General features: G+C 44.1%; 1 protein-coding gene across 1 annotated transcript in view; it reads right to left on the reverse strand.

Annotated features, from left to right (window-relative positions):
• Positions 1-15,443, reverse strand: part of vwa8 (von Willebrand factor A domain containing 8) — a 69,444-nt gene extending 54,001 nt beyond the window's left edge. The window contains 14 exon segments of the mRNA XM_063887758.1: positions 839-952; positions 1,085-1,245; positions 4,196-4,273; positions 4,352-4,486; positions 6,111-6,239; positions 6,324-6,428; positions 6,842-6,950; positions 7,033-7,082; positions 8,082-8,246; positions 8,334-8,501; positions 13,597-13,707; positions 14,008-14,138; positions 14,227-14,304; positions 15,197-15,443. Of these exon segments, the coding sequence (XP_063743828.1) occupies positions 839-952; positions 1,085-1,245; positions 4,196-4,273; positions 4,352-4,486; positions 6,111-6,239; positions 6,324-6,428; positions 6,842-6,950; positions 7,033-7,082; positions 8,082-8,246; positions 8,334-8,501; positions 13,597-13,707; positions 14,008-14,138; positions 14,227-14,304; positions 15,197-15,326 (1,664 nt within the window). The 5' untranslated portion in view covers positions 15,327-15,443.
• Positions 15,444-16,331: the final 888 nt, after the last annotated feature.

The raw sequence follows: 16,331 nt of genomic DNA on the forward strand, positions 1-16,331 counted from the left end.
GCAGGAAAACAATGTAAACGTCACCGTTCCATAGACCTCTGCACTAAGACATGGTTTTTATTTAACCTTCAAACTCATGACTTTATTTCTAAAAATGAACTTCGCTGACCATGTTTTCAACTCTCTCTCCACCACTGCAGATCTGTAAGCGCTGGGCTATTTTCAGTGTGAACACCTACTTCCTAAAAACACATGTTTACCAGTCTGTGGCCGTTTTGATTCTGCGGTGACGAGCAGCCAGACTGAAGCTGGGATGCTTTTAACTTTAAAGGGCGAATTGAGGCGAGAAAATATCCCAAACCGATCAGTAAGATGATCACTTCTGCTGCAAAGAATTGCTCCTAAGATTCTGCTCTAAACACCCAAGTCAAGACAACCATAAACAATTGACTTCTGTCCAAAGAAATCTGTTCTCTAATCCGTAAAATATCATAATTGTCCACAAACTTTTGGCAAACTGCAATTCCTCTTCCGTTGACCACCACACAGCCCCTGAAGTCTTGCTATTATCTCCTGCAACCTCATTGGACGCTATCGGAGCAGCTCAAACAAAGTGGATCTAGGGAATGAAGTGCTTGGAGTTCATATGGTACGCATCACCCTCCTCATTTATGCCACAGTCAGCAGTAAATCCAACCTCTACCCTCATTTTATTGATTATTAATTACTCAATGATGTATAAAAAAAAGCAACTCATTGTTTGGCTTATTTCTCTATCCATCAAATGTCCTTACATCCTAAAAAAAGGATTGGGGAAGTTATTACATTTTTCACGAGAATTAGAGCATGTGTGTGTGTGTGTGTGTGTGTGTGTGTGTGTGTGTGTGTGTGTGTGCACCTCTCTTGCAGCTGCTGGTCACTGAGCTCCAGTTGTTCCTTCAGCTCCTGGTATCTGTCCCACCTCAGCAGCCGAGTCCCATCGTACAGATCCAGCTCCCTGTCATGGAGCAACCTGGGACACAAAACACATGGGAGTCAGCTGTGCGTGTGTTTGTGTGTGTGTGTGTGTGTGTGTGTGTGTGTGTGTGTGTGTGTTTGACATTTACAGCACCAGTAAAGAATGTAAGCTGTATATCTTCTGTACCTGGAGAGCACGGCCAGAGTGCCCAGGTTGACCCGGTGGATCCCGTCCAGCAGCAGCAGCTTTCCCTCCATGGCGGCGGTGACCAGCGGGGACGGCCTCCACGCCGTGTCTCCGTTTGGGAGCGTGCATCGCTGCTGGAGGAGGTCTCGGGCCGTCATGTCCTGGAAGAAGAGGAGGAGGAGGAGGAAGGGAGTTAAAATCGAGGGACAGAGAGAGTCAATGGTACGTACGAGCTTCAGTGTGGTTTGCAGAGGTATGACACTTGATTAGAAACACTATAAATGAGTCTTTGAAAAGAGCTTAATGCAAAACACAAAGTTGTCTTTTGTCCTTATAAAGAACTTACTTACTCCAAAATGCATTTAATTTGTACAACTATTTCCTATTTTTTCATATATCTCTGTTAACCTAGTTTAAACCAATGTTTTCGGGCCATTTTCAAGGGTAAAATCTAGGGGTTTTGTTCAGTATACACACAAATACACCTATTCTAGATGTGTGAGTAAGGTACCATGTTAATATGTTCTGTTTAATATCCCTATCTCAAGCTTCACATAGTTTAACGGGGCGTATGGTTCACTCTCTCTAATCTGACCCCTCAGCTTTGAGTGAGGGGGGAAGCGTCTGAGCAGCCAGTACTCTTTATCACGCCCGCTGTGTCAAGGCAGGGTTTGAGGAGGGAAGACAAGCGGAGTTGCACAATTTGTTCCGAGACATTGTGCATTGAAGGGAGAGCGGTTCGGAGGTGGGGCTTGAGGTCAGACAGGAAGCGATTAGGAGGAAGTCTTGCATCAGACCTCCTCTGATACATGGAGTGGTCTCCTCGGCCACAGGGACAAATCACTCCCTGAGTTCCTGGTACACTGACCGCAGCACCACTGTCTTTCTGTTTCCAAGCCTAACAGAAGTAAGTTTGGTAAAACTTGCAGAGGATCAAGAAACTAATGCAGTAGGTGCCACATATGTACGCTAACCTTTTGCAACTCACAAGATATCCTAGGTTTTCACTGAAAGGTATTACATGCTATCCATACCTGAGAAAAGCTGTAGTCATGTATACATTCTGAAACACTTACTTGGCTTTAATACACTTTATAAAACCTAGAAGGTCATAAGACAGTTCCTCTCTCCTTTTCCTCATATATTTGTATTATTTAGGTTGTATGTTCTCGCTGGATGTCGATGAACACCACTTTTTCTCATCCACAAATCTTGGAAGACAAGGTAATGTTTAGTTTAAGACCAAACGATCAAATAAATTGAGATATTTTTGCATCTGTGGCTGAGAGGGAGTGTGGTCGTCTTTCAACCAGAAGGTTGCTAGTTCGATCCCAGTCCGTGCAGTCAACATGTGGATGTATCCTTGGGCGAAATACTGAACCCTGAGTTGCTCCTGATGGCCAATGGTGTGTGAGTGTGTGAGAGTGAGTGTCCCTAGCGCAAGTGGTGCTGCTCTATGGTGCGAATGGGTGAATGACTCGTACACCTGATAAAGCGCTGTATAAGGGCAGTCCATTTACCATATTTTAAACCCATGAGGGATTTCACGACTCCTTCCACCCATGGCTTACTAGGACACACACACACCAATAAGTATTTATATACAAGTATTTGTGTGTATGAGTTTCCCCTCGAAGGATTCCACAATTCCCCCCGCAGCAAAACTCACCCCGACCTCAGCCGGCTAAAAATATCTGCAGCATGATGCAGGAATACAGAAGCACACACGCTTCCTGCTCGACTTCACCCAGATGAATCTATTCTTAAGAAAATCCTTTATTCATAGACCTATTTCTTGTAACAGCCATCACCAGGGTAATGGAAGCCAGATGTGAGTCTTTCACCCAAACTGCTCTCCTAAATCTGATAATCGTTCGTTAAAATTGTATCGTTTTGTATAGTTTTGATTGTTTCTGCACGACTACAAGGTGGATGCACGCCTGATGGTGTTTGTACTTGTGTTTATTTATTATATGCACTTAAATGTTTAAGCCAGTAGTGGATCACCAAAGGATCTATAGAATATGCATTAAATAAAACCTTCAAGAAGTTCCTGTGACTAAATTATATTTATTGAGAGGTGGTGAGAGTCGTAGAGGGTGTGGGAGTCCGTGGGAGTCGGGAAGAGTCGAGGAGAGTAAGGGAGAGTCAGGGAGAGTCAGTAGGATTTGGTGAGAGTCGGTTAGAGTCAGGCGGAGTTGGTGAGAGTCAGTAGGAGTCGTGAAGAGTCGGTGACAGTCGGTGAGATTCTGTGAGAGTCGGACAGAGTTGGTGAAAGTTGGTAAGAGTCAGGGAGAGTCGGTAAGAGTTGCGGCGGGAGTCGGAGAGAGTCAGTGGGAGTCGTTAAGAGTTGGGGAGAGTCAGTGAGAGTCGGTGAGATTTTGTGAGAGTCGGTGAGAGTCGGAGAGAGTCGGTGGGAGTTGGTAAGAGTTGGGGAGAGTCAGTGAGAGTCGGTGAGATTTTGTGAGAGTCGGAGAGTCAGTGAGAGTCTGTAAGAGTTTGGGAGAGTCGGAGAGAGTCTGCGGGAGTCGGAGAGAGTCAGTGGGAGTCGTTAAGAGTTGGGGAGAGTTGGGGAGAGTCAGTGAGAGTCGGTGAGAGTCGGAAAGAGTCGGAAAGAGTCGGTGGGAGACGGAGAGAGTCAGTGGGAGTCGGTAAGTTGTGGGGAGAGTCAGTGAGAGTCGGAGAGAGTCGGTGGGAGTCGGTAAGAGTTGGGGAGAGTCAGTGAGAGTCGGTAAGAGTTGGGGAGAGTCAGTGAGAGAAGGTAAGAGTTGGGGAGAGTCGGTTAGAGTCGGTGTGCTTAAATGAAACCCTCAACAAGTAAATAAATGATATTAATTGAAGGTATTTGGACGCTTTAAACGTGACACAACAGTTGAAACCGCATCGTAGGCTCAGTGGTTTTGTGACATTGTATCTCTGATATCTCGTCCACTACACAAGTGGTATACATCCTGGTAAATGGGAGGAGAATTGTCTCGTTAGTAGCTGATTAAACCTGACGATTCCGTCACTGACATGTTCTTCCTCACATGATAAACATATCACGTGCTCCGTCGTGTTTTGACAGATAATAAACTGTTTAAATCCTTCCAAAGATCAGCTTTTCTTTACCTGGTAGAGCATGACTGGCTCGATGCTGTACCCCAGCATCTCTGCAAACTCTCTGGCAATCACCGACTTCCCACAGCCCTAGGAATCACAAGAAAAAGATTGTTATTATTCAGATTTCACATTCACCAGCCGTACTGTCCACTGTGTGTTAGCTACCTTGGCTCCTATCAGACAGATGTCCTTCACCATGTGGGACTGCATCATCTCGGCCATCAGCTGGGAGTGGCTCGGCGTACTGATGAAGGTGGAGCTGCTGCCAGGGGGACGCAGATCCTTGATGCCTGCTGGGACCTGGAGGCGGATCGACACAAAAAAAGAGTCAGAGAGAGTCAAAGAAAGTCTGTGAGAGTCACTGACAGTCGGTGGGAGTCTGTGGGAGTCTGTGGGAGACTGTGGGTGTCAGTGAGAGTCAGTGAGAGTCGCTGAGAGTCAGTGAAAGTCAGTGAGAGTACGTGGGAGTCGGTGAGAGTCGGTGAGAGACGGTGGGAGTCGGTGAGAGTCTGTGGGAGTCGGTGAGAGTCTGTGAGAGTCGCTGAGAGTCAGTGAAAGTCAGTGAGAGTACGTGGGAGTCGGTGAGAGTCGGTGAGAGACGGTGGGAGTCGGTGAGAGTCTGTGAGAGTCAGTGAGAGTCTATGGGAGTCAGTGAGAGTCTGACTCAATGGGTGAGAGTCTGTGGGAGTCAGTGAGAGTCTGTGGGAGTGGGTGAGTCTGTGGGAGTAGGTGAGAGTCTGTGGGAGTCGGTGAGAGTCAGTGAGAGTCTGTGGGAGTCGGTGAGAGTCTGTGGGAGTCAGTGGGAGTGGGTGGGAGTCGGTGAGAGTCGGTGAGAGTCTGTGTGAGTCTGTGTGAGTCTGACTCAGTGGGTGAGAGTCTGTGGGAGTCAGTGAGAGTCTGTGGGAGTAGGTGAGAGTCTGTGGGAGTCAGTGAGAGTCTGTGGGAGTGGGTGGGAGTCGGTGAGAGTCAGTGAGAGTCTGTGGGAGTCGGTGAGAGTCTGTGGGAGTCAGTGAGAGTCTGTGGGAGTCGGTGGGAGTCAGTGAGAGTCTGTGACAGTCGGTGGGAGTCTGTGGGAGTCTGTGGGAGACTGTGGGTGTCAGTGAGAGTCAGTGAGAGTCGCTGAGAGTCAGTGAAAGTCAGTGAGAGTACGTGGGAGTCGGTGAGAGTCGGTGAGAGACGGTGGGAGTCGGTGAGAGTCTGTGGGAGTCGGTGAGAGTCTGTGAGAGTCGCTGAGAGTCAGTGAAAGTCAGTGAGAGTACGTGGGAGTCAGTGAGAGTCTGTGGGAGTCAGTGAGAGTCTGACTCAATGGGTGAGAGTCTGTGGGAGTCAGTGAGAGTCTGTGGGAGTGGGTGAGAGTCTGTGATATCATTTGTATGGCTGATGATCAGCGACACTATTTTTAGAAGTCTGGAAAATCTCTGTTCTCCCTGAACCCGTGCAGTGAGTCATTCTCAAACGCTGCGTTGCGTGCGTGCGTGCGTGCGTGTGTGTGTGTGTGCGTGCGTGCGTGCGTCATGATATCTGTTTCCCTGTTAGTTCCCGGCTTAGTCGTCACACCCCGGAGGAAGTCAGATTGTTTTATCTGATAAAGTACCAAATGTCTTTTTGCATTCAAAGCTTCTTTTCTCATCATTTTAAATGAAATCTGATCGAAATTGATCGTCAATTACAATAATGTGATGAATTGAATTAAATACGTTCATTTGATTTATTTTTTAATTAAATGAGCTTTCTGTAATGGATATATGAGAGTACATGCCTCTCTTTTTGGGTTGTAAAACTCCAAGAAACAGAGGCCAGAACATGCAGGATATAAACTGTGCAGGATTCCTAAAAGCCAGAAACCAAGATGAGAACACAGTCTCCTCGTTTGCAGTCGAGTTGACATGGTCTGCACGACAGATCAGGGTCATGATACTGGTACCTGAAAGGTGACGTCCTTGTCTGCAACACTCAATGCAACATCTGCATGACCTTCACCCTCCTTGGTTCTGGACACACTCAGGACGGCGCTGGGAGCCGCCTGTCGACGACCATCCAGAAGCTCAAACCTCTAAGAAACAGAGACACAGGGTGCATGTTAGACAAAAGCAATAACGGATTTGATCTATATTAAATACAGAACGTCTTGACTTACACTCAGTACGCCCTCCACAGCGTTGCGCCCGTCCTTTCCCAGGATGCTTTTGTACGGGTAGAGTCTCTGGACCAGCTGCTGGGAGGACAGCATGGGGAAGGCATTCTGCACAAACACGGGAAGAAAAGACAGGGATTTGAGACACATGGAACAACAGGGCTCCTATTTCTCTTTTGTTGGGAGCTTGGCATTCATTTTCTCCTTGCATTTAGAAAAGTAAGGAAGTTCTAGCGGCTATTAGTCCTCAAAAAACTAAAATAGAACACAAAAACAGACACTAGGCACCAGGTACTGAATATCATTATCATTGTGAAGGCAAGAAATAAACATCCTCTCTTTCCCCGTAAAAACCATATGACTTTCTGGTGCCTAATCACTCCTTCAATGAAGACCCAAATCAGCTGGTGTCTAAAGCTCCTTTCAAAATAAAAGCATGCTCAAATAATGAGCCAGCAAGAAAATACATATTGAACTATTAAATATGACTAATGAAATAGCTCCAACAGAAGAAGTCTCACCAGCACATGGAGGGCAGGGAGCAGGTTGTCCACAGGGAAGTCGGGGAGGCCCAGGTTGGACGACTCCTGGGAGCACAGCGTGGTGGCTAGAGACAGCAGCTGAGACACCCTGACACACACACAATCACACACAATCAAACACTACTGATTCTTCAGGTACGGTAGCTCCAGTCAGGGTCTGTTAACTGTACCTTTCTGCAGCGATGCTTGGTCCCGCTGTGTACAGCAGCTCCAGCTGGTCCTGCAAGAAAGGGAACAATGTCGGCATGAGAGCGGCTGCAGGGCGACTCACTTAGGTCTACTTTGAAACCACTTAGGTAAAAAGGGGGTTAGGGGCACAAGTTTAAACTCAGAGATTTATAGAAACAGAAACACTGCGGGGGGATTCCACAAAGGCCACTGAGCCTGCAGGTATCAGACAAAATAAAGGTAATACTCAAAGCAAACACGAATGCAAGCCTGACTGTTCTACCAAATAAATATGTCACGTGCTTTTGTGCTTTATGGATGTATTTAAAGGATGTAACAGCAGATGATTGGCCACTGTTTGTACAAATTAGCCTCGTTGCAAAAACTGTCCAATGCACCAAAACCAGCGCTAACAGCTACATGTGAGATTAGCACCTCACAGAGTTAGTGGTAACTGAAGAGCATTCAAACTGCAGTGGTTGTAGCAAGGCTTTTATTTTTTGCATTACAGAATGCATTGACAGCTGTGTCATAAACACCCTCAAAGATGTCGTTTTTGAAAATGAATCAAACCAAAACCTAAGAAATAATTAGTGTATTTGCTTTGTGATATTATTAATGCAATATATTCTGGAAATTGGACCTTTAGATTTGGCAGAGAGCAGCTTCAGTTGATGGTTAATTCACAATGTAATTTCTGGTGACCGAAATCCATATTTTGAACATTTTACCACAAGTTACAGGTATAATTATTATGAGGATAGAAGCTCAAGCACCGTTAAGAGTTAATTAAATTAATTTAAATCTATTTTATGTACTTTATTTTAAATTAAGTACCCAGTTTACTCAAATTGAATGCAAGATTCAGTCTCATTTTAACTGCATTATAGACAGATCCAAGCGTATACTGGTTGATGGATTACTTCATGATAGTTCAATATAAAGTCTGCTCAAGTGAAATTACTTTGCTTTATTTACAGGATAATGAACAGAGGGTCACTGGGAGGACCAGGTAGGATGACTAAGATAATCTCTTCAGTCCCAGGCTGACCTTAAACGGGAGGTAGTACACGTCTCTGGCCTGGAAGCGGGAGCGGAGGGGGGGGTCCAGCGGGTTTCCCTTGTACTTCGGGACAGGAAGGCCGAGCGCGATGACTCGAAAGTCCTCACTCACACGGACGATCTTCCAGTCGTCCAGCTCCTCTTTGGTGTGCTCCTGCAATGCATCATGGTACAAACCTCTCTGATCACTCTCCACAGACTCACACTCAGATATAAAACAGATGCACCGTGCGGCTCTGACCTGCAGCAGCTTGTCGTAGCGCTCGGACGACATGAGGAAGCGTCCGTCCTCCAGCTGCATCTCCCTGTTCTCCAGCAGGTTGTTGAGGACCGGCAGGACGTTCCTCTCCGCCTTCTCCAGACCCTCCAGGACCAGGACCCGGCCCTGAGTCGCTGCCCGCACCGCACACTGTGGAGGAGAGAGGAGCCAGTGAACTCAATGCGCTCATGTCTGTGTTTTGCATGTTTATGGGTTTGTGTTAATGTGCTTTTAACTGTGCTTTCCTTTTCCTGTAGTGTGTTCTATAGGTTTTTTGCAAAGACTAAAATAAAAAAATAAACAAAATACAAATAATCAGAGATGCAGGGGAAGGTGCTTCTACGAGGAAATGGATTTTAAGGCTAAATACTAACCCTTGCAATCTCTTCAAATCTGCTGCTCCTTTGTGCAGCGTGACCTCTGACCCTGTGCAAATGTGAAGTGCTAAAAGCAATGAAACAAAGGGCAATCAGTTCTTACGGCTCCAATGACTAAATGAGCTTCGCCTTTTCCTGAGGATGTCCTCAGTTTATTGTGTACGGAACATCCTCCAAACTACTCAAGAACCGATCTTCAAACACCGTCAGCTTTTTTTTTAGGAGAGCCTATTTTCTGCCTCCAACTGCGGGATAAAAAAACTCTACTTGCTTCGCCAGCATGTGTGTGTGTGTGTCTGTGTGTCTGTGTGTGTGTGTCTGTGTGTGTGTGTAAAGAAGCCCATTTCTGTAGAAATCAAAAAGCAGTTCTGACGTCAAGACGCAGGAAACCTTAGCTGTCTGGGTGCACCACAGAGCAAGCGGCCATATAATTAGGTTAGCATGTAAATACGTGGCAGCCCGTGTGTGGGAAGCACGGCCGTGAAGCTATCGTGCGGACCAGATGCTCTATATTTAACTCCTGATCCATTTTCGGCACCAACGCTATAATCAGATAATTGTTAAAAATGTAAGTGACGCAGGACGGCTGCAGGGAGACGGGAGGCACAGACGGGCCTTGTTGTCTGAGGAAACATCCAGAGCAGATAAAGGAGTCAACCGGACTGTTGGAGAGTTCAATGAGCACCATCATGAAAGCTAGGATTGGAAATATGGAGAGGGAGATAAAGGCCCTCCTGCATCACCTTCGTCCTTGCGCACCCAATACAACTCATCAGCTGTAATCTGAACCTATGTGCATCCATAAATCATCATTTTTTAAAATACTGGAACACCTTTTTCCAGGTCTGTTTTGAGCCTTCCATTATCAGTCTGGCATGCAAAGTAGCGAGGCTGCACAAGGATAGACATTTTCATAGAGAATAATAAAGGTTGGAGTGAAAAGAGTCTGTGAAGCCTAAAGCTGAACGAATGAGCCGTGTGAGAGTTTCTGAAATTATGATTTTGACATCGTTCTTACAAATTCCCTCCAGGTTTTGCATTTATTGTGACCAATAATCAGGTCTAGCTGTTTACTTTGGAGGCATGGAAGAAAAATGTAAAACATTTCTGAGAAAACAAGGAAACTAATGATGTGGGTAAAGACTCAACTGGAGAATTATTTGTGAGGCTACAAAAGCTGGTTATTGGAGCAAATTTAAACTAAATGTCCCTTTTTTGTGACACTCATTTTCTCTATGTTCCAAATCCCCTGCAGGTTTTGCATCTGATGTGAGAAATATTAGCACCGTTTTTGTCGTTGGATTTTTTTCTTCATAAACGTTTCCACTTGGCCGTTTTCGATGCTCAGAGACCTCCGTTTTGCACGGAGCTTTCTCAGATCTTTCCCTTAAATAGGATTGTGTGGTGAGAACAAATGCCAGCACTATGGGGGGGGGGGGGGGGGGGGGGGGGGGGCGGGAGTGCTCTTCACAAATGCAGAAATCAGAAAACAGTTTATATTTAGATCCACTGACATATCAAGAGACCAAAGAAGAGAGGGTTTACACTTTTGGGACCAACATATTAGCTAAAAAGTGCATTCCATCTTTTATCTTCACAAACCTTTACCTGAAAGAATACACTAACTATTCAACCTTAAATCTAAGGCTGATTTTCCAGAGATCCTTTACTCCCTTCTGCAGCGAAATCTCCTTTATTTAATGTCTCTCTTTGTGTGTTAATGCTTATGTAGAGCACTCCAGGCTGCCTTTGTGTCTACACGGAGCTTTATAAACACACTAAGCTGAAACTGCAGTGGAGGAGGCCGTCTTTTTATGACCGTTATTGAGGGGGGGGGGGGGTTTGAGGTGCAGCTGCCTTACATAAGAGAGCCGGCTCGCTGCAGAGAGGTGACTGCAGGTTTTAAAAATACAACAAGCATGTGATTACATCCATGTGACTCCATCCTTCATGTAAACTTGGACCGACGGAGGACAGTGGGGGGTGGAGGGAGAGAAAGAGGGAGCGGGGGGGAAGTAAAGAGAGCGTGAGTGCAGTGGAGAGAGAGAGAGAGGGGGCGAGCGCAGGGACTGACACGATAACTCTGAATTTAGGACTACAAATCAGCACAGAGCCCTGAGGAATACTCGGATGTTCTAGTTAAAACACACACACACACACACACACACACACACACACACACACACACACACACACACACACACACACACACACACACACACACACACACACACACACACACACACACACACACACACACACACACACACACACACACACACACACACACACACACACACACACACACACACACACACACAATTCTCAAAGAGGAGCGATTGCTAATTTTCCACCCACACACGTCTTAAAACCCTCACACACACAACAAGCAATTACAGGCACACACACACACACAATCATATCCAATGTTTGTATGCAAGACGCCGACTCATCACACACACACACACACACACACACACACACACACACACACACACACCACACACACACGCACACACACCGACAATAACGCTGCATCTAATCATGAGCTGTTTCCATGGAGACAATGGACACCTGTTTTCCTTTTAATGAGGAGGAGGATCGTCCTGGGGGGGCTTTAAGGGGTCTCAGTGTCTGTGTCAGAAGGACAGGTGGACGGCGAGGAAAGTATTCAATTATGAAATGCCTTAAAGCTGCATTTGAATTGAAAAAAACACGTCGAAAATCATCTTGAAGTCGAGAAAGATTTGATGGAAAATTCAACACGAGGACAGGAGTTATACGGCGGTGTTTGTGCTGCATCTGGGGGGAGTTGGGATAGTTGTGTCACAGACTAAAGGTGACAATAATACAGGTCAATATATCAAACCTAAAGTGATTTTCAGCTTTTCTGAAGGGGTTTACAGTACGTGGGTCCATCTTTCCTCAAGAACGCAGCGTCAGTGCTCCCCTTTATGGAACAACGCCAGTCATTTTGGTAAAAGGCATACAGCGATCAAATTAGAAAATCAGCGAGAGCCAGATAAAACTGCCCCATCAGCATGATGGTTAATATCCTCTGGCACAGAAACAGCCTCTTCACTTTACTCCATTAAATCATAAAACCACTCAGAGAAGTATCGCTGAAGGGCAGCGTGTATGCAAGTACGTAAAAATAAGAGTGAGTGAGTGTGAGTAGTGTGTGTAGGAAGTGAAGCCGACAACCAATCACAGCCATTCTGTCAAATCAATCAAAGCAGGCATTGATAATATTCAACGACAGCATGAGAATGAGATTAAAACACAGGAGAAAAAAAACTAAATTAAGATTTCGTTGCAAAAAGAAACGATTTGTTTGAAAAGTATTAGGATTGTTTAACTGCGAGTAGCACTTCTCTTTTGAGTAGGGGACAGGTAACATAAAAAATACGTAATAGAAAACAAAAATAGTAAATAAAAGTAAATAATAAATAAAAGGTAAATAAAAACTAGATAATGTAAATTAAATAATACTAAAAAATAGCTCATAAAATACACATCATTTACCCGAAGCAGATTTTTTAATTGCCTCTTTTTTATTGTAGTTGAGGTCGAATGGATTGGAACAGAAACTTTTTTCCTGAGCAAACTGAGATCAGACACTCGCCGATAACGCTTTAATTTATTGATTGAAATCCACACAACACGCAGCGAGGTCTTCCTGTTCCAGAGGACATATGTGAGTCTTAAAGGGACAGATGTGCTCAGGATGAAACCTCTGTTTCCATTATTATTTCTCACGCCGGCTCCTTGAAGCCCGGCGAGGTGCGGCTAATGATCCGGTTCTTGAGGAGTGTTGTTTTAGTGAATGGAGATGAACGGCGAACAGAAAGGTTTCCTTCAGGGAAAGCACAGGTAATGAGGAGCTGCTGGTCTCCATGGTTACTTTAATTACAGTGTGTGTGGGTGTACGTTTACATAAAGCTTGATCGATCAGGAAGTGGTGTGTGTGAGTGTGTGTGAGTGTGTGTGTGTGTGTGTGTGTGTGTGTGTGTGTGTGTGTGTGTGTGTGCGTGCCAACTCAAGACCCACCTTTATAAGGTCTGGTTTATTCTTGTTTTATTCAGTCCAGTACTTTTTGACTTCGGTTGGTATTAAGTGTTCTTATTGATCTCAACATGACCTGTTATTTTTGGGGTTTTGTGAAGCACGTTGTGTTCCCTTGTGTTTATGAAAAGTTGTGTATAAAGTTTGATTTGAATGCCCTTCTATTTGTGTGTATTTTTTCACCACCATAGCTTAAAATTGTTGTTGAACAAAGCTTTGGTCGGATCAGTTTCACAGCCAGAGCCTCAGGAACGTGTTTCTAAACGTGTGTTTTAATGAAATAAATAACACACTGTTTGTTACAGGCTCTACGAGGCTCCGTTTCAGAGCTACATTTAATATAACTAGCTACACAGAATCGATTGGTTAATTGGTAAAGTTTTAAGGTTAGAAAACATTTTGGCAAGGAAAAAAAACCTTCAGATTTTTGCATGAATAAAATGTGTTATTTTGGTTTCCTGATATTATATATCTCCACATTTCTGGATATTTTTTTCCACTTTTAAATCATTTTCTTAGATGAAACATGTATCGCCTGTTTTGTGAAGCAAATAGTGTTTTTGTGAAAGACTTTGAGACATAATAGAGAGAGTAAATGGCCATTATATACTTCTAATATTTGAAGCAATTTAACAATTTATTTCTAATGAATCTTTTCCAAAAATACGTTTGATTCTCTGATTAAACACGAGAACAACTTGACACAGTGCTGCTGTTACTGTCACTGAAATAGCCCATAGTGCAAAGGATCTGGATGGTGTTTCTACCGTAGACTGTCCGCATAGATTATGAATGTGGTTTACCTGGTCGATGTAGAAGGCGGTCCCCGAGCGGATCTCTCTCCTCTGCTTCAGGTCCGTCTCAGTGGTGTCCCGGGACAGAGCCACGTACTCCACCTCCCGCTTGGTCAACTCCTGGTGACACCAAGAAAAAACTTCAGCACTTCAGACACACATGGAGCAGTGTCAGGCTTTTGTTGTTGGATAGAAAATATGAGAAAATGAGGCAAACAAATGTCAGGAACAAAGTCAATAACAACATCTTCTAAGGCTCCAGTTATGAGTTCGGTTTATTCCAAACAAGACCGAAACATTGTCCAAACAACGCATCTTAAATCTACAGAATAAGCTGCACGTTTCTAACACAATGTCTCTGATGAATGTGATATAAAATACACAACATGAAGGACAGAGGTGCTAGCTGTGTGTACTCACAAGGTACTGCATAGCTATGGATCGTCTCAGGGGTCCCGGGGGTCCGATGAGAAACACATCCTGGCCCAGAAGGTCTTTCTGCATGATCCAACGCAGGTGATGAACCACCGTCTGGGGGAGGGAGTCTGTAACTAGCAGACCCAAAGAAAATAAGGTTTGAGTAACTTTGGATGCCAACGTCTTGGTATATATAATATCTACAAAGGGAAAGATTCATACTGTGTTTGACGGGAACGAGCTCTGGATTCCGAGGTGTTTTGATTTTGTAAGAGAGCTCTCCGATCTTCACCGTGTCGCCTGCAAACATCAGGAAAACAGACACAAGAGGAGGACTTTAACAGACAAATCTATACATGAGAAATACTAAATCAGTTCCCGTTAGCGGTTGATTTGGTGAAAGCCATGACTTGAAACCTTTGCCACAGTAACACCTAGCAGTTTGAAGCAGTTTACCTGAGGAAACTATAACACACATGGTGTTTAACCTTTCACCTACTAGCTAGTAAATGCTGCTAGCTCCAGGTAAAATCACACTAGCATATAATAATTGGAAACGCTGCTTAACTAGCTAGTAATAATATTATTTAATGAGCTAGCAACCAGAGTTTCATGGTGTCCAAAGAAGAGTAAATAAGGATTGACAGCAGCTAGTTATTGAAGTAAGTTATACACCAAGGAACTCAGAACATGTAGCTACAGACCAGCTTAAAAGCATACTGAACCTACAGCTTTATTTGCTTTGAGTTGAAGCAGTTTACCTGAGGAGGTGTTGAGAAGTTTGACCCCATGAGTTCTCCACACCTAGCATAGCAACTGAGAACATGCAGCTACACACGAGCTGTTTCTAATGTATTACACCTGGCAGTTGGAAGCAGTTTACCTGAGGAAACTACAACACACACACGGTGTTTGTATGGCTGTAACCTTTCACCTACTAGCTAGTAAATGCTGCTAGCTCCAGGTAAAATCATACTAGTAAATACGAATTGGAAACTATTCTTAACTAGCTGGTAATAACATGATTTCATGAGCTAGCAACCAGAGTTTAATTTTGAGTAGCTTTTGATTGACAGCAGCTAATTATTGAAGTAAATTAGACACCAACGAACTGAGAACATGAAGCTACAGAGCAGCTATTTCTAAATTAAAACCTATTCGACATGTTCAGCCTGTAGTTGAATCAGTTTACCTGAGTTGGTGTTGATCAGTCTGACCTCATGATTCCTCCAGCCCTCTCTCCCCAGAACTGTACCCAGGATTCGGCGCATTCTGCGGGCAGCGACCACAGCAGAGCCGCTGCAGAAGATCTGGGAGTGCATACTGAAGCTATATTAATGCCATCTATAACCTAGAAACAATATAAAGTCCACCTGCTTTCTGTCAAGCTACGTCCTGACCGGCCTTTTCCCCATTTCATAACATCTGTCAGACCGTCATGTGGGAGGCGGAAGATAATAAAGGAGGGACAAATGGGTCCGTCTCTAAAGTCGTCCGGAGTGGTGTTACGTTTTCTGTGTTCCGGTGTAGCGTTTACAACATTAGTACCAGCTTTATGAGACTGTAAATCATGCTGTGTTGCTTTGCCAAGGTGAATAAAATGTCTGAATGAATGCTTTTGATTTCTTTATTCTACAACCTCTCCTTCCTGGCTGTTTCAGAGGCTTCACCAACAATAAGTGTAGAAATAATATTGACACAGAATTTAGGTGAGATCTCTTAAACACCATTTTGCTCATAATAACAACACTTTGGGTCCATGTCTTTGTATGTGTTTCATCAATATACCACTGATACGTGCACCACTTCTCATTTTACAACCTCAAAGGCTAACATTTATCCCAAAATAGCTCGAGTTGATTTCTGGATTTACATTTGTTGATGACTTTAGTTGTTCTTTATTATTATTGAAACCCATCTGTCTGTTTCTGCCTCTCACACACTCTTCTCTAAATGCATCAGTATGATTCAGTAGGTCTACAAATAGTACAGATGGTATAAAAGTAAGTACAATATACATATATCTAATCTCGTTTGTAAAACTATATAATGGACCTTCTTAAGTCCCACACCATTTGCCATTGGATAAAATGAAAAGGTAAAACTCAAAACAATGAAATAATAAATGGTGTATTGTCTTCCTTCATGCTCCACCCACTAAGATGACTATAATTAAGTAATAAATGAATTTATTGAGCACTACAAATGTTACAAAAACAAACGTATTGACATTTGAGTTCAGGGAAAGTGTCCACAGAAGAAATGAGTATCGTATCCAAATCATATGACTTTATTAAATGGGGGAAATTGAGGAAATTGGGGAAATC

Source organism: Eleginops maclovinus, chromosome 7 (genome assembly GCF_036324505.1).
Source record: "Eleginops maclovinus isolate JMC-PN-2008 ecotype Puerto Natales chromosome 7, JC_Emac_rtc_rv5, whole genome shotgun sequence".
Classification (NCBI taxonomy): Eukaryota; Metazoa; Chordata; class Actinopteri; order Perciformes; family Eleginopidae; genus Eleginops; species Eleginops maclovinus.